Source organism: Miniopterus schreibersii, assembly GCF_964146895.1.
Source record: "Miniopterus schreibersii genome assembly, chromosome: 1".
Lineage (NCBI taxonomy): Eukaryota > Metazoa > Chordata > Mammalia > Chiroptera > Miniopteridae > Miniopterus > Miniopterus schreibersii.
The window spans coordinates 191,919,917-191,938,230 of record NC_138101.1 but is presented as its reverse complement, the minus strand read 5'-3'; the positions used below and the strand labels follow the sequence as shown (position 1 = coordinate 191,938,230).

Sequence of the window (18,314 nt, the reverse complement as noted above, 5' to 3'; positions counted from 1 at the left end):
TATCGAAAACCTGGCCCCTGCAGTGTAATTCACAGATGGTGCTGGCTGTGGCCAAGAAAGGAAAAGACGGGGCGGGGGGACAACCCCTCGTGTTCAAAACAGAGAACTACTCGAGTGCTCTGAGCAGTCGGGTGCTGAGGGAACAGAGTGGTGGTGGCCTGGGCCTGCCCCCCACGTCTCCCGAGCGGGACTCCTCCCTCTAGGCTGGGGAGACCTTCCATTGTCCTTTAACTTGTCATGTTCGGTGTGACCTGCGAGCTTTTGTCGCGTGCTCCCCCTGCCTCAGATACTACCCTGTCGTTACCAAGTGTTTCCCTGTGCTGTTTAATGATCTCAGCACCCTGCAAAGTGGGCGATTATTGTCCCATTTTATAGACCGGGAAACTGAGGCTCGGAGAGACAGTTGGGTAACCTGTCAGGTCACACGGCCAGTAAGCAGCAGAGCAGGCTCTTCACTGAGATCCATCCCTGAAGCCCGCGTCCTCTCCCCCACCTCGGGGCACCTGGGGAGGGACAGGGACAGGACTTCAGCAGACTCGGGGTGGACATTGACCAGTTTGGAGAGGAAGCTGGTGGAATAGGAGGACATGAGGGAATCGGGGAAGGGGATGGCACAGGATGAGGTCAGAAAGCTGGGACGGTGCCTCGCCGAGACTCAGCCCTGGAAGGGGGGTGTTTTCTGTCCACACTGGCAGCTGCCGAAGGCTTGGAGCACGGAGAGGAGTGTAACGGGACAGGACTTTGGGGTAGTTACGCCTGGCAGCAGGACGCAGGGGTGGACTGGAGTCCAGGAGGGGCCGCGGGTTTGCCTGGGGTTATGAGGGGTTGAGCTCGGCTGGCGGCTGTCAAGGCCGAGGTGATGTCAGACCTGCCCTCCCGGCGGTGGGACCCACAGGCTCTGATGACAGCGGGGACTGCGGGCCGGGCAGGCGAGGAGGAAGATGATTAGTTGAGGTTGAAGAGAGGGTGGTGCCATCAGGTACCGGGACAAGCAGCAGCAGCAGGAGACACGGCGGGTTTGGGTGGTGGTGGGTTCTGGTCTGGCCGTGGTGGACTCCAGGCTCGGAAGGGTCATCTGGAGAGGATGACCGGTAGACAGCCGGATGTGCGGGCCGTGCGTGGGCCAGGTGAAGCTCTGGAGGTAGTTGTGACGCTCAAGCAAAGGGCCTGGGGTCAGCTTTACCTTCATTTATGCAAATCTCGCAGAGCCCTTCCTGGGCTGTGGGCGCTGGACTCGGCAGATGCTCTGCAGGGCCGGGATTCGAGTGTGGAGTTAGTTGCGGGGTGGGGGGGCTGTTAGGGCCACGCCACCCGATGCTGTGGGGAGATTCCAGAACGGCCCCTCTGTCCTCATAACCCAGGCCTGATTCTGGTAATGTGGGGAAAGACATTCGATGAGACGTCATTTTCTTATTTCTTAGCCTTTCTTATTAATTTTTATTTGCATTTCTTTGTTTTGGAAAAGGTAAACATTGCATAATATTAAATACATATTTTACATGGCCCCTTCTTTTAATGTTTAAGAACCAGGATAAACATGAGACTGTTTCTTTTATTTCAAGAAGAAGTGACTTGACTATTGGACACCCCTCTGCTCGGCGATGAATATTGGATGAACAGCGTGCGCATTTTTACGCGTCTCTCCCAGGATACACCCCGGCGGCAGGGATCTCCCCAGCCGTCTCTGGCTCTGCGAGAAGGCGCCCTGGGAACGCGCGAGAAGCCGTGATTCCGGGCTGCCTGGGTGCTCCCCGGCCGCGGCAGCCGGTGTTAGTCATCCTGAGCAGCTCTCAGCTCCCGGGCCCCTCTGCACGCGCGCACACGCGCACACACGCACACACACGCACCCCTGCACGCGCCCGCAGCACCCTGGGAGCACTCGGTTTTCCGTATCAGTGGATGGATGTTGTCCAAGAGTAGCGAGAGCCGTTTCTGCATTTGGATTAGAGGAGCAGCCTCTGTCCCCCCGGAAACCTTCCCTGTCGTGTTCGTCTGCTGGGCCTGCGGCTGAAACAACAGACATTTATTTTCTGATGGTTCTGGGGGCTGGGCCCCGGAGAGCAAGGTGTTGGCAGGGTGGGTTTCTTCTGAGGCCTCGGTCCTTGGCTTGTAGGTGGCCGTCCTCTCCCTGCGCCTTCACACGGTGTCCCTCTGTGCGTCTGTCCAGATTTCCTCCCCTTATAAGGACCCCAGTCATCGATTAGATGAGAGCCCACCCGAATGACCTCATTTTAGCTTAACGACTTCTGTAAAGATCCTGTCTGCAGATACAGTCACGTCCTGAGGTGCTAGGGGTAAGGACATCAGGGCGTGAGTTTGTGGGGGGGGGGGGCGCAGTTCAGCTCAGCACGCCCGGGGAGGTGTGTGGAGAGCTCGCCCTGTTCCCTCCGGGGTAAGACTTGACCGATGGTGATAATGTCGTCTCTGCCTCTTTTCCCCTCCTTTCCATATTTTTATTATGAAAAAGTTCAAACCTACAGAAAAGTTGCAAAAAATAGCGCAGTGGCCACCGATATACCCTGCTCCCTGCAGTCGGTAATTGTTAACATTTATGTTTGCTTCATCTTTACGTAGAGATTATCTGAACCAATTAAAAGGAAGTTGTAGGCGTCATAACGCTTCACCCTTTAAAATGTCAGCATGAGCCTCTTGGGAATAAAGACATTCTCCTGTGTAACCTCAACAGTATTACCATGCCAAGAAAATTTAAAAGATTTCCGTGCAGCATCAGATATGTAGTCTCTATTCGGTTTTCTCCAGTTGTCCCCCTAAGTCTTTCCAAACTTTTTTTGTGTTTTGTTAAAACCAGGACCTAGTGAAGGTATAGATATTGCGACTGGATTTTTATCTTTTTAGTTTCTTCTGTCTGCAACGATCGTACCCCCCCACCCCGCTTTTTTATTTTATTATTTTTTTTGAGAAGATCAGGGCCAGTTGTGTAGGGGAATGCCTCACATCTTGGATTTGGCTATTTCCTAGTGATGTTGTTCAACTCGTCTCTGTGTCCCCTGGAAGTCAGAGCCAAATGCTCGTTCAGATTCGAGCTTGTTTAAACAGTTGCCAGGTGATGCCCGGTGCTTTTTAAAACCAGATCTCCCCAGGTTGTCTCATGTCAGGGATGCTCAGTTCTTCAAACACTGGCCTAAGGTGGCAGATCTTTCCAATGGCTGGTATGTTTTTCCCTTTGCAATTAGCCCATCATCTATGGGGAGATATTTGGCACTGCCTGCGGTTCCATGGATGATTCTTGCCTGAATTAGTTCACTGGAGAGGTTGCAAAATGGTGATTTTTCTAATTTTATCATTAGTTCTGCATCACAGTTCCAACCGTAACAACCGGATTGTAGAGTAGAAGAGGGTACAGTAATCATCTCTAATGGTGACAAGTAGGTCTCTCTGAGAATATCACTGTGAACTCATAGGTTTTTATGTAGTTAGTGGTTTTTTTAATCAGTTATAGTCATTGTTTTGATGCCCATTTTAAGCTGCTTTTTATGTCCTTGGAACATGCCCCTTTTAATCTTTGAGTACTTTCTTGCTTTTTTTGCATAGAAATGTCCTAGGCTCCTCGTAGACTTTCCGTTTGCATACAGGTTGTCATCTGTTTCTCCAAAACTCTGTGATCCTTTTGGTGGAGAATGGTACGTAGAAACCAAAGCTGGACGCTGGGAGTGTGCGTTGTGGCTGGGGTGTTAACACGTTTAGAGCTTGCAGTCGACAGAACTAAGGACAAGTATGCTCATGAGTGATTGATCTTTCCAAGTCACATTTAACGTCCCTGGGTTTTTCTTTAAATCTTTAGTCGTGTATTCACAGTTCTTTGCACAGCTCCTAATTCTGTTAATGCTGTCAACACATTCACTCTTTGCTTTACCCTACAAGATGTGCAAAATAGTTTCAAATTTCTGTTGTCTGTTACTGTTAATAATTCTGATTGAAACATAGTATTTTTTTGTAGTTCACTTTGTCCTTTGTAAGCCCGTCCCACTAGGTTGAGTCAGTATCAAGTTCAAAAGCTATGCGAAAGAATTCTTTTCCCTGTGAGGTTATGTTGCCAACTTGTTCCTCTAGTTAGGTTATTTTGTTTGCTTTAAAAATTTTTTGTTTTAAATGTATGGCTTGCTCTGTTTGTTTTTTAAAAAATCAACTTGACTAAGGCATAATTTAATACATTCATAATAAACACACCGTTGAAACTGTTTTGATTAATATGTATATACCCGTGTCACTGGCTGCTGCGGTGGGGAACGGAGCATTTTCACCACCGCTAGCTTCCTTGTGCCTTGGCCCGAGTCTCCTCTGCCTCCACCCAAACGCTCAGGCAACTGCTGATATGCTTCCTTTCTCAGTTAAGTTAGTTTTACCTTTCCTGAAATTTCATGTGGCTGAAATCATAAAACAGTGTACTTTTATGTCTAGCTTCTTTTACCCAGCTTCATGTTTTTGAGAATCGTAGATATTGTGTGTATCAATAATGCATTCCCTTTTATTGCTGAGCGGTATTCCATTTTGTGGAGATGCCATAATTTGTTCATCCTGTCACCAGCTGAGAGAGTTTGGATTGTTTGCTGTTTTTAGGTATGAATAAAGCTGCTCGGAATATTCTTGTACAAGTCTTTGTGCAGATATATGAGTTCGTATCTCTTGGGTTAACTTCCAGGGGTGGGATTTCTGGGTCCCATGATAAGTGTACGTTTCATTTTATAAGAAAATGCCACGCTGTTTGGCAAAGTGGTTGTGGTAGCTTACGTTCCTCCCAAGGAATTGCAGGTGGGTGTTCCAGTAGCTTCCCGTCCTGATCAGCACTTAGTATTGTCAGTGGTTTCAACTTCAGCCATTCTGGTGGGCATGTGGTCACATCTCATGATTTTAACTGTATTGTCCTCCTTTTGACTGAATTTTTATTTTGAAGGGTGAAATATTTCTTAGTTCCCAAGTCAAAATTCTATGAAAAAGGATAGTTAGTGAGGTCTCAAACTTATTTTTCTGGATCCTGCTATTGAAGGTATGGTTTGAATTGAGCACCCGTGTCTGTGTTAGCACTGGGTCATGAACAGAATTGGAAATAGTCCCTACCTTCATGGAGCTTACATATTAGCGAGGGGAGATAGACATTAATCAAATAGCCTCATACATAAGTGTAAAGTCATAACTTTTGCTATGTGCTGTGTCAGAAAGACTAAGGAGAGGGCTAAGGCTGTTATGTCTGCATTTCCTCATGGGTTCCCAAGAAAAAGAAATTGTTTATGTGCTCCCTTTCTTAATAGTTGTTGCAAAATTTCTCAAATGCTATTACTCTGGGACCTGTAGTGACAGGTTCAACCCTGGGAAAGTAACCAACACCCCAATGTTGGAGCCCAGTCTGTGGAAAAGCTGCGATAAGCCTTCCCATGATCATTTGGCTTTAGATGAAGTCGTACATAGACTGGTTCCGCGCAGAGCCCTGGCTGAAACACACTTTTCAGCGTCTTTAAAAATATATTAGCAACACATGGTTTACATTTAATTTGTTAAGTGCCTTTTTAAAGTCTGTTTTTAACATTGTAGATATACTAGATCTGAATCATTCCCCAGTGATTAAAGGATGTCATTGCAGTTGTGTTATCAGTGTTTTGTTTTTTAAAAATTACATCTTGTACATTTGTTGGGAGATTTCCCATCCCCTCTCCACCCGCGAGACAGCTCATAGTTTTTAGATTAGAAACTTTGGTTTATGTTTTCATTTCCTGAAGGTCAGCCTGACCTAGTACAAAGCACCAATGGCCTATCTTCGTGATGAGGTTGACTCTTAAGTCTTAAATGCTTAGAAATTTTGATTCAGTGTTGTTATTGTTATAATAATTGAATTCATACCATTTTGCTGTTATCTACTCCATAAAGTGTTTGAGATAAGGTGTTGTTTGAATCGGCTCTCCTAAAAGTGGAATCTTCACTGACACTTGTCCTGTTTGCAATTTTTAAGCACAGTTAACGTGACTCTGAAACATAATAGTAATCACTGATCACTTACAAAGGAATTCTACAGAGCGCATTTCTGGTAACCACATGCCTTTCTAATACTATAGTCGAGTATTCGTGTTTGAAAGCTTGCTTTACTTTTTAAGAAGACAAATTCTGCTCTTTCAAAGTATGCAATAGAGTAATTATTTTAGGATTCTTGATGGCACCCCCCCCCCAATTGCTATCCTCTCTGGGTTGGAGAAATTGCAAGGGAATTGTGATGTACATATTGTGGTGTGTGGATTCCAAGGGTGAAGTTCTGGGGTGATCAATTCGGTTTTTATTTTGCCAGTCACTGTCCTGGCAGGACAGATGGCACACTCAAACCGAAGTAACCGAGGACCGTTGATAAAGGGCTAGTTCCCAGCAGTGGGCAGGGACACAAGGAACCAGCAAGGATGGGGCACCCCACCTTGTTGGGTGGGGGGATGGCTTGCTCCACCAGGGAACTTGAACTTCTCTCACCCCAGGTCTGGAGGGGCAACGGAAAAGAGTAAGTCCTGGAACGTGGAGAAGTATGGCCCTCAGAAGAGGCAGGGCCTTGGTGGCAGGACGCCGCTCACTCCTTGGAGGGAGCCAGGGGACCGGATGCTCGCCCTCCCTCTCCTCCCGCCGTCGTGGTCCCTCCCTTTGGTGGAACTAGACTGGAAGTCAGCGGGCGCGGGCGCCTGTTCACACATCTGCACGTTAGTCTCCTGGGCCGCGAGCAGAGTGCAGAGGCAGAGGTGGTCTCTGCGCGGCCGGCGGAGTTTGTGCGGCGCGTTCACGGAGGTAGAATGGGCAGGACCGACAGCCCCCGCGTGGTTCCCCCGTCCCGAATATCTCGTGCGTGTGCAGGTGGGACAGGAGTGGGGCTCCCCGTGGTCCGGTGGATCATGATGGGGGGGGTGTTATTTTTTATATAAGGATCTTTCTTCAGGGCCTAACCAGGGCCCCACACTCCAGCTAGGTTCCGATGGTCTTCATTTTCAAGTGTCTGATGATTACATTCCCACCGCTGGAAGATGGCACAGAACCTGGGGAGGTCTCTCCCAAAGGGGAGCCTTCCTTCCTCGCAGGGCCACCTTTTCTGAGCAGCACGCCGCTCCCCAAGCTCGTCTGCACACGGGGGTGACTCGTGGGTTCGCCATGGCTTAAGTGGGCAGGGCGAGCTCCCCGTTCCCGAGCGCCCCGCAGGCCGGACCTTGTCCTCGGGGCGCCACACGGGGGAAGAAGGTGCTGCTGAGGCGCGTGCACTGTTTTGTTGTTTTGAGGAATCGCCACACCGTCGAGACACCCCAAAGCCCAGCACTTCTCTCTACTGCCTTAGGTGGTGGGTAACGGTGTCTTACGTGCGCGCTTATACCTGCTTATTATGGACTTAGGTTAAAACATTTCCAGCAGGCTGGGCTTTCTCACGGAAGCAGCGGGCTCCAGTGGGAAGATAGAGGCCGCGCAGAAGACTGAGAGGTTCGAATCCAGGCTCTGCTTCTGGCTGATAAGGACCTAGGGCAAGGCCCCGTCTTTTCGGAGCTTGTTTTCTTGGCTATAAATGGACTTAATCCTCTCAGATTCCTTCATCGAGTTGTTTAGGGCCACCTGAGATATTTGATCGCCCTTTGAAATTTGCTCTACAAACAGAAAAGTGATGTTTTGTCTGCAAATGGTCACGTCCCAGCAACACAGATATAAAGTCCAAATAATAGTAGTAACTTTTGACTTTGTTTTTCATCCGACACGAATGGTTGAAGAAAGCGTGTGTGTGTGAGAAAGCATTTGTGTGCGCGCTCCCAGGTAAGGAGGCACACTACTTAGTGCGGTAGGTGATCCCCAAATCGTTCGTGATTCAGCTTGGAAATGCGTGATACGGTTTTATTGCAGCCGGCTGCCTACCTCATAATGGTGTTTGCCACAGACTCTCATTGTGACGGCGAGGGTTAGAGATTCCTGAGCCAAGACTGGTTGCATTTGACTTTAGGCAAGTTACTTACCCTGTCCGAACGTTACCTTCCTTATCTGTGGGGTCAGAGTACTGCCTGCCTTGTGGGTTTGTTGGAAGAATGAAATGAAATAATGCACAGGAGATGGCTAGGTTAGTGCTTGGCACAGAGCTAGTTCTCGGTTAATGTTAATGGTTATTGCTGTTACTTTTATTACTGTGTCTGTTACTATGTCTGTGTATACCTTGAGTTCCAAGTTGGACTGACTTTTAGGCCAGGTGACTCAGCAGTAGACTGAGTTGAAATTTCGTGTGTATAAAATTTCCATGGATAATTAAGGGCTGGTTGTTTTTGGAAACCTGAATTAATCATGGTGGCACCGTCTGAGAGTGTGGTTGGTACGTATCCCGGTTCATTCCTGGGCAGCGCACCCAGATTTCCTGCCTCTCCCCTCCCCCGAGGGGAGATCGGGAAACCGGCTGCGGGAATTCTTACTAAGATCTGGTTCGGGGCTAATGAAATGCCGGTCAGAGGGCACTTTTACACCGTTCGATGAAACGCACTGTGTAAAGTGTTGTTAAGCCGGAGATTTCCCCCCTATGCCTTGTAATCAGGTAACTCATAACCCTTGGCAGACTCCCCTCTCTGGCAGGCCTCTTGTTTGCTATGGTGTCGCCTTGTGTAATTGTCAGTTATTAATCAACCTGATGAGTTTCTGGTTGACTCCCTGGAGGAGTGTTCTTTGTGTTCTGCGCCTCAGGTTGCAGTGAGTTCTCAGGTGAGCTGAGACGTGTCCAGACACAGATGTGTTATCTCAGGTGCCCCATGGCTCAGTAACAACCTTCTAGGTCACCGTGCTTGTAGCCCCGGTGAATCCCCATAGTGACCAGGGCTTAGTTGTGGCACTGGCCTTCCCAGGTGACACACATCACACTGTCACTCAGACCCAGCAGTCAGCTGGGTAGATGTGCAGATATTGAGGTTGGCAGCCCCCACCTTTTGCAGGACCTCACAGAAACACAATTTGTGAGGAAGATATGATGAGATCAGGGACCAGTGTAAATTGCCTTTAAATGCTCTGAACTGGGCCTGGAGGAGAGTCAGTGTGGGGCCGGGGGGCAGGGGGGGGGGTTAGATGCCACGGTGCCAAGGCTCTGGACAGCTGCAGGATGGGGTGGCTCAGGCTTCTGCCCCGGTTTTCCTGTGCTTACCTGTGGTCCTAGGGTTCAGGTCAGCTGGTCTTTTTGGGTAGACTCTGTTCACCTGAACTTTTCCTCAGCCCCCTTAGCATTAGTCACAGGATTCGTTCATTCTCGGGCTCCACCTCCCTCTTCCTGTCCACCCTTCTCCCCTTCCCTTGTTTGCAGGGAGCTCGATAAGGCCTAGGGTGAGTTCTGGAGGTTTTCTTCACACACCCTCCCCCGCCCCCAGCAAGTTTGGGCCCGCCCTCTGCTCCCAGGGGCTCTGTCCCTATCGTGACCAGCATCTGCCAGAACTGAAGAGGAATCCATCCCATTTACCCTGTCATCAGGTCACATCGCCTTACCCGATCAGGGATGGTTTCGGATTTGTCCTTGTAGCAGAAGTCACAGCATCAGGGGGCCAGGCTGTGCTTGGACACCGTTTGTAGAAGGGTCTCCTTTGTTGCTGGAACACTTGCGCTGGACTTCACAGGCGCCCTGAAGGCGATTTTCCTTCAGAGGGGGCTCGAGTCGGTTCTAGCGAGAGCCTGTGGGAAAAGCTGGATTCCCAGACCAGGGCCTTCCGTGGGAGTGGGTGACTGGTGGGTCCTATGGCTAGAGGCCCCTCCTTACAAAACAAACAGGTCCACACCCCCGGGTGCATGTTTTACTGAGAGAGTCTTTGTGATTTATAAAAATTTTAAATAGAAGGCTGTAACTCCGGCTCAAGTACACACACTCCCTGTAACTGTAACTTCTACCTGGCCAACAACTTCTGGTTATGGAAATAAGGCGATCAAATTATATGTGCTAATTAGATAAGATCATATTGGGACATTTAAAAATAGATGAGTAACTACTGACAACCAGAAGATAAAGTGGCACTCGGTGGGCCAGTTGTAATCCAACCAAGGCCGTCTCTGCCTTCAGACCACATGCGCCTTATTACCCCCCATAAAACATTATTGCGCTAATTATCACTCGCGGCATCTGAATCACTAAAGAAAGTCGAGGGACCGGAGAGAGGGCAGGTTCAGCCCAGAGCTGGAGCCGGCTGCCCTCTTTCCCGCCTTCACTTCATTTAGTATGTTTATAGAAGTCCCTTACCTTACCAGGTCTTGAACTTTTAAAATAACCGAGTTTTTATTTCTGACAGTGTCCTCTCCTATCTATGAGCTTTACGTCAGCTTGCCTTTTAAACTAAAAAAAAAAACCAAAAAACATGTAAAAGGCAGTTTAATATATGTCCTTGAGTCTGCCATGTGCCCTCTTGGAAATTTGCTTTTGCTGTTTTAACTCTAAGACTGTTCTTGAAACATTTTGGGAAAGTTTGATATCCACGTTTCGGACGACTTCATCGCATGACTGTACATCCCTCTTTCCTAGGCGATGAGTCGAACCTTTTAAGTTCGCCTGTCTTTGTTTCTGGCACAAAGTTATTAGCAGTTAAATGGTCACGAAGCGTTTGTGCTTCTGTGCGTACACCCCGTGTGTGTGCGGTGGGGGTGCCGCACAGGAGCTTGAACTCACCTGGGTCCCGCAGGTCTTTGAGGCGGTGGCCCGTGGCTGGCGTGAGGTGCATAAAAGCACCGGGTTTCCTGCATTTCCTCTGCGCTTTGAGGGTTTGAAATTTTTTTAAACGTCTTTGCGTCTGTACGCTCTCTCAGCCTGCACAGGTAATACTGAGCGGTTTCGGATCGAGGAGGTCGTTAGCCCTTACTTGCTAAAGGGGCCCCCAGAGGACAGGTTGGTGAGACTGGTTTGGGAGAATCCAGGCTGGGAAAGAGCGGTGACTGTAGAGGGGCCAGTTCTTGGGCCTTCAGACTCGGAGGGTGAAGGTGCACGTGCATCTCTGTGCGCGCCCTGTTTTTTATCACAGCTTAGAGTGCAGAGCTTGACAGGATTCGTAAGTAAATGTGTCCTAGTTGTTTTGACGATCACTTCATTATGGATTGTTGTTAGCGCACGGAGCTCTTGGACTGCCTTTGGCAGTTGGGAAACAATAGTCTGGAGAGTGCAAGAAAGAACTCATTTCAACCGAACACACACTCACCCGCTCCGCCAGCCTTCAGATCTGGGGCCCTGCCCCCAGTTCCGTGGAAATAACGTCCATGGGTGATGGAGAGCAGGGGCCAGAGCAGGGCTGTATCGGATAGCGGGCAGAAGGAACAAGACAGAGGGCTGGTAACTGAAAAACTCGTTTCCTCTCGCAGTCCCTCCACCCAGCTTCACCAGCCCAGGTTCCTCCTAGAGATCAATTTGGTTTTAGGCAAATCTTGGGGCTACTTTGGTTTTATTTAGGTATTAATGCAAGGAAATTATCGAATCTTCCCACATTGATTAAAACACCCCCGCCACATACCCCTGTCCAGCCACTGCACTCCTGAAACAGCTCCTTCCTCACCTGTCCCACCTGTGTCCCCTTGCCCCCAAATCCACTTCAGGAAGGGGGTGGCAGGTTGTAAGCTCATCGGGTCAGGGACCACAGGACCCTGGGCACCCAGGAGGCCTTGATGCCAGCAGTGACTCAGGCTCGCGCTTCCTCAAAGTCTCTGTCCCTCCCGGCTTCACTCAGGAGACCAGGTCTTGCCCTGTTTTTTTTTTACCCTTCCATGTTCCCCTCCGCCTTAGTGTATCTGATACAAGATGCTCCCTTTGGACCAAAGAAAGTAGCATCAGACAGTAGAAAACAAAAAGTCCCGCGTGGTTTTTTTTTTTTTTCAGATGAAATTTGCATCATTTCACAATTTGACAAGTACCTGCGCCTTCAGGGCAGGGGCTGCATGTTTGGGAGCTTAGTGTCAAGGAAAGCTGGCTGTTTTAATATTTGTGTCATCATCACGTAAGGAGAGCAATATTTGTTGAGCTTCTGTCTTGTGCCAAGAATAGTATTATCTCATTTAATCCTCACAACACTCCTGCACAAAATAGGTTATCATTATATCCCTCATTTTACACATGGAGGACACTGCTGCTCAGAGCAGGTAAGTAACTTGCCCAAGGTCAGAAGTTGAAACAAGGCTTGGTCCAGGTCTCCCTGACTCCAATGCCCATGCCGACCAAGTAGGGGCTACCCTTTGAAAGCTCAGTAATGTGCCTCGCTGCCTTTGCAGATGCGTGGGACTGACCAAGGGCAGAAAATCGGCAGTGTTGGGAAGCTTGGAGGAGATGGAGAAATGCAGGCCCATGTGTACTAATTAATCTATTGTAACATTCTCAAAGCATAAAGTTAAGAGTCTGTGGGGTGATTTAGTCTCATCACCTCATTTATAGATGAGGAACCAGGCCCAGAGAGGCCTGTGAGCTGCACATACGCAGTGATTTCAGAAGGCAGTGATGTCAGGTGCAGCTCAGCTCATAATCTGTTCTCATTACAGTCTGTGTCTATACCTCCAGCCTCCCTCCAACCCCTAGGTGTCCCTCTTTCCTGCCTTGGAGCTCTTGACTTAGAGTATTATTGGCACCTCTTCCGAATCCCCCAGGACCCAGCCCAACTCTCCCAGCCCCTGAAGACCCCTTACATAGTTTTAGGTCCCCAAAACGACAGGAGCTCTGACTCTGAACCCTGGGTTCGCATGTAGAAGCTGTAGGATGGGGCAGTGAAGGCTGACCATGGTCTGTAAATAAAGTGTGCGGACGCATAGTCACATCCATTCGTTTCCCTCTGTGGCTGCTTTTGTGCTCCACTGCAGAGCAGAGTAGTTGCAACAGAGACTGTGTGGCCCACAAATCTAAAATATTTATTCTGACCCTTCAAGAAAAAGTTTACCAACTCCCGCTGTAGAACCACCAGTTGATGTTAAACCTCTAAAGCCAGACCACCTCCGATCTACCCTCGTTTGTTCATGAGCTTTCCCTATAAAGGTTGGGGTCGCCGAGGGCACAGCAGAGGGAAGAGAAGTGGCCTATGTCCAGCAAGTTCTTTCAAGTTCTTCAATCAGTCGTTCTTAATCCATGAACACGTCAGAGGTTCTGTGTTCCAGTGAGCACTGGATTTCCCCCTCCTCCCAATCTTTGATCTACTGTGTTGCTCAAAGCACTTCTAACCCATCACCAGGTGCAGTCAGTTCTCCGGAATCCACCCTGAGCTGTCCTCTTTTCTTCATCTCCACTGCTCTCACCTGGTCACTGAGGCCTGGGCTGAGGCCTCGGCTCAGAACGGCTCCTGTCTTCTAACCTGTATTTTCTTCACAGAAGCCATTACAGTCTATCCTGATCTTGCTTTTTTTTTTTCCTTTACTTATTTACACTCTTCACCCTCTAGAATCCAGGCCCTTACAGTTATTACGGTAAAAAACACACACATATTGTTTAGATAAGATGCAGATATTTCTAAAAGCACTTACTCTCAAACATTGCACAACTCTCATAAAATTACACACGTCTCTAATTTTGTAATTTTTCCTGGCTTAAGAAACTTGAGCATTCCCTCCTGCATAGTCCCATATGAAAACTTTCTAAGTCAACCTTCGTATTACTCTGAACTGCTGCATGACACCAAGGAGAATGCTTGCAGATAAGACCCAGTGCCCAGGCTCTGCCCAGCGCTCTCCACTGTCGGGCCATTGGAGGGAATAACGAGATTGACTGTGTTGCCGTGGGTGTGTCCTGAAGATGCTGCTTTTGTTTATTTTTGGCTCTTTGGAAATTCTGAGACATTGAAATTAGTGTCTGGTCTGTCAGGACCTATCAGCATTTCCAGACCCCTCTCACTGTAAAATGCAGGACTGACCAGTGTAGGAACCGTTATGATCCAAAGCCCGGGCGGATGGCTGCAGTGAGTGAGTGAATACTGTGATTATGTGCCGACCAAGTTTGCAATTAAACCTCAGCTTGATGATCACTGTGCAGGGATTGGGCCAACGAAACTTCCAGTAGCTCGGTTACCGTGATCCAGAACTGGCTTCCTGAGCAAGGGGGAAGGCACAGTAGAGAACACATGGAGCGAGGGGTGCATAGAAGGCAGGTGGGGGGCTGATGGAACAGTGGGGGGGTGCGAGAGAGCAGACGAGCTCCTCGCAGCGGATTTGCTGAGCAGGCGCGTGAGTAGACTGTTACCCTCTCCTGCCTCATCAGCTTGCTGCAGGCCCCACCGGCTGCCTCCGTCGGAATTTGGTGCTGCTTTTATGAAGGACCGTTTGGGGGAAATCAGGTTTGATCTAATGAACGGCATCGCACAGCAGCGCTGCTCTCTTCCTTCTGTCTGAAAGGAGATGTTCACGACATTGTCACCATTTATTGGGGACCTGTAGGTGCTGCCACTGTTCTAGTGTTTCACACGCCATCGCTGGGGCTCACACCAGTCTCTCAGGGGTCATCTTTTTGCCAATGAGGAAGCCAAGACTTTCTGTGGGACCGCGGTGTGCCCGGGCCACACAGGAAATGTCTAGCTCCGGAACTTCTGTTTTTACTGTCACTCCCCCTTGCACCTGGATCAGTTACCTGGTGAAAAGCACCCCCCCCCCCCCCCTCCGGTTTTTTCCCCACTTAGCTTGTAAGTAGAGAGTAGTAAAATAAATGAGCTGCTCAGGCCACGATTAGGAGACCGCCTTCTGGGCCTGTTGTTATTTTCCTGGGAGGCCCCTGGGTTTTCCTTGCTCGGCCTTATGTTCTTTTCCGTGAGACTCAGAGGCCCTACCCTGAAAGTCACCTTGATGAAAACAAAGCCATTGGGTTCCCAGGGCTGAGAGAATCTCTCTGCTGAAATGTTTGGGTTGCATGTGGTCCCCGCCCTCGAGGTCCCTAGCTTGGGGCCTTGTGTTCAAGTCCATTAGAAAGGCAGGTCCCACTGGGCCCCACATGGAGCTTTGGTTCAGTCAGGGCAGGACCCCCCTGCTGGGGGAGTTACTGACTGTTGTGGGCTTTTGTGCTTTGTTTTATGTTATCCAAATCTGCAGTTACGGTCTGCCCCCACCCCCACCCCACCCCTAGCTTTCCCCTTTCTTCTAAAAAGTGTGCCAACTGTGTCTTTTCCAAAGGAAAGAACAGGGCCCACAGTAGATCATTTGGTGGCCTCACTGCTTTACTCAGAAAGTCTCCCCAGTTCCCTGAACTTCTTAGGCTGGGTTTGAAAATGGACAGATGAAAGGAAAGGCCACATGAGGACGTTGGATTTTCCGAAGTTGAAATCTTTCGTATCTTTAAACAGCGGGATAATTAAACTGGGAACTTTGGCCTGGCTGGGACCTGTGTTTTGGGCCACGGCTGCGCCTGGATTGCGTGACTGAGGTGATGGGGCTCAGCCTCTGACCTTGGCTTGGAGCGATCCCGTCAGTGCACCAGAAAGGGTTAATGCAGTTACACTGCTTGCCCTGTTGTTGCTAGTAGAAAATTTTAATGCTTTCTGTGAATAAGTTTGTAAGTAAATGATTTGGTGAACTGACTGAAATACAGATTTTTTGAAACTTCTTTAAAGATTTTAGGACTCATTTTTCTAAGAGATTTTCTTGCCCCCACCCCCGTCAGTAATAGTTAAGCAATTTTCTTGTTTGCTTTCCAAATCTTCCTGGTGTACAATAGCTCTGAAAATAAGAGAGTCCGTTGGCTGGAAGCATGGGGTGGGCACGGGTTTATGTAATTTGACTTCTTTTCTCTCCAAATCAGTAAATATTTACAAATGACCTTATCAAACAGCGTGGGTACATTCGGGCGCTTGAAAGCATTCGAAGCAGTGACTGCCCATCGGCCAGCTGCCAGTTCCAGTGGGCCTCATGGGAAGGACTGACTTTTTTTTTTTTAATAAAACTCCATTCACAGACCAAAAGCCTCCCACAGAAAGTGGGCCTCAGCAAGTCTTTCTCATTCCCTGTAACCAGTTTTATAAAATTTGCATTTTCAAGTTTGACTTCTAAAGATTCAGCCCCTGTAGGCCTGGAGCTGAGCGCTGTGAACTGAGGAATCCGAAAGATAAATACAGGCCGGCTTAGGTTTACCGCTGCCGCCTGGGTTCTCCTGTTTCTTGGGGAAGAATCACAATTCCATTCGAAGCTTAAATGTCATACTTTTGTGAGTTAGTAGGAAAAAGAAGCAGATTACGTTTCTGGTTTGTAAAGTAGCACCCATGTAACAGGGCTTAAAACAAAAACAATTCTTGTTTTTCTAAAGCGGAGATGGCGTTCAGAGGGTGTCTTAGCCCGCATTTTCTTTTAGTCTTTGAAATCTGACATTTAAAACTAATTCTTAGAAGCGAATACGTGTTCTTCAAAGTTAACACTGAAAAATAATAAAGGGATCTAAGTTTTTTTGGTCCTTAGGGTATGAACATGACAATGTTGTTGTCCCGGCCTCACCTGGTAGTAACGTGTTCATTTTTTCCGTCAGACTTCATACGAGTTAAACTGAAGTGCTGTTTATTGTGTTCTGTTGTCAGAGGATAAAGTTACGGGTGCTGCAGTGTTTAAAGCTGGCACACAGTTAACAAAGAAGTGAGAAGCTCTTAAAAAGAGTAACTGTGATAATAGCTGTATATTTAGTTCATGCAAAATAACATTTTCTGTACTAATCACTTTTGTATTTTAATTTTCTTTGCAGAGTATTGGGAAAGGGTCGTTGTGGTGCATAGACCCGGAGTATAGACAAAATCTGATTCAGGCTTTGAAAAAGACACCTTATCACCCGCACCCACACGTGTTCAATACGCCTCCCGCCTCTCCTCAGGCATATCAAAGGTAAGCAAATCAGACTGACTTTTTTTTCCTCACTGAGGTGGCCTTATTTTGGCAGAGACCGGCGCTGAACCTAATATACCAGACTGTGTGATTTTAGAAAGAGATCAATGAGAAAGAAGCTAAGTATTATCCGACGTCTATCCACTGTTGTATTTCTCGCAAACCTTACCCCTTTTGCGGTGGAGAGATGCCTGTCCAGAAGGCGTCCCGGCGGGCGAGAGAGTGTCTTCCCGGGCAGAAGCCCTTACAAGGAAAAGTTGACAGCGCCAACGTCTCAGTGTGTCACGGTTTGTTGGAATAAAGGCACAGAATGAGCCAAGTAAGCAAGTCCGTCTTTCTGTCGTCTGCCCGGAGAGCCTGCAGGTGCCCGCTGCAGGGCTGGCCCGCTTGTTGTCGCCCTGGTCTCCATGCGGACGGTGCTCCTGAGTGACCACTTTGTTGTGGTTACTTGGTGTTTGCCTCCTCAGAGAGCGGCGGGAAACACTGGGTACTTTTATTCCGCTTCCGTGCTCGTTTGTTCTGAGGCAAGGAGGTCACCGGTGCCATTTTTACAGAGATATAATTGGAGGGCAGGATGTGTGGCTTGTCGCCTTTTTACAAAGTGTTATTAGTGTTAGATACAAAAAAAAAAAAACCAGCCACATAGAACAGAACCCACATTTTAAAGTTGATTTTATCTCACATAGTGCTTGGCTTTGAAATATGTCCCTCAATCCTACAAGAAGCCTAATTTTTAATGTCTAGAAATGTTTCCGTCGTAACCACCCAGTAAAGAGAAATTATCCTTGGACTGCAAGTTCATGTCAGTGAGGAATGGCGCGAATGCATCGATTTCAGTGGCTTAATGGTCCGCCGCTCTGCAGATGCTTCCCCCGCCTCGTGCTCTGCGGAGGGGCCGAGCGGCCCTCGGCAGGCGCGCCGGGGAAGCTCCCGGGCGCCTCCTCCGAGCAGCATTCCATCACAGCCTCCATCGCGGCCGCGGCCGGCTGCGGCGGGGCGGAACAGCTGGGCGCTCCGAGAGGACTGCTGTATGTCTGCCTTTGCTAGGCGATTAGCGTGATGGTAGCCATAGCAACGGGAGCGTCTCCATAGCAACGCGTAGCTGAGACAGGTGCAGTTGCATCACAAGGCTGTTTGTTGCCTGGCAAAAGGACAGGCCATTAGTACTTAGATATACGCTGTTGCCTTAGAAACAAATAACCCTACATAGCAACTACAGTTGGTTTGAAAGATGGGGGGGGGGATGTTGTAGCAGCTTTTGTCTATGTTCATAAAAATCAGTGGAAGCATACTTTATTGGAAACGACAAGTTGAGGTCATAGAGCTGTAGGAGATAAAATGGGATTTTCCAAATCAACCCAGCCAACGTTGTAGAAATGTCCAGAAGGACAGAGCCATATGCTTGGTTTTCTTCTTGTGGCTGTAGCCACTCCTGAAATCTGGAAGGGAACTAGGATCGGAGTGGAGAATTGCCGACACACAGGGTTGGTGGGGGAGGAGATGACACTAGTTATTGGAATATTTCCCAGATTCTCTTGTTCCTTTGT

The 18,314-nt window shown here is 48.5% G+C and overlaps 1 protein-coding gene and 1 long non-coding RNA gene across 8 annotated transcripts in view; one reads left to right on the top strand and one right to left on the bottom strand.

The window, feature by feature from the left end:
* The window catches only part of FOXN3 (forkhead box N3), a 320,301-nt gene that overhangs the window by 156,147 nt on the left and 145,840 nt on the right, over positions 1-18,314 (top strand). For all 7 annotated transcript variants that reach the window (XM_081154994.1, XM_081154998.1, XM_081154997.1 and 4 more), the window contains one exon: positions 16,631-16,767. In XM_081154994.1, the coding sequence (XP_081011120.1) occupies positions 16,631-16,767 (137 nt within the window). The remainder of the gene's footprint in view (positions 1-16,630; positions 16,768-18,314) is intronic.
* Positions 1,426-17,162, bottom strand: LOC308565659. The gene is made up of 4 exons (XR_014000061.1): positions 16,937-17,162; positions 10,631-11,107; positions 9,466-9,648; positions 1,426-7,610 (listed from the first exon to the last, which is right to left on the bottom strand). It is a non-coding gene; the product is annotated as an uncharacterized lncRNA (long non-coding RNA).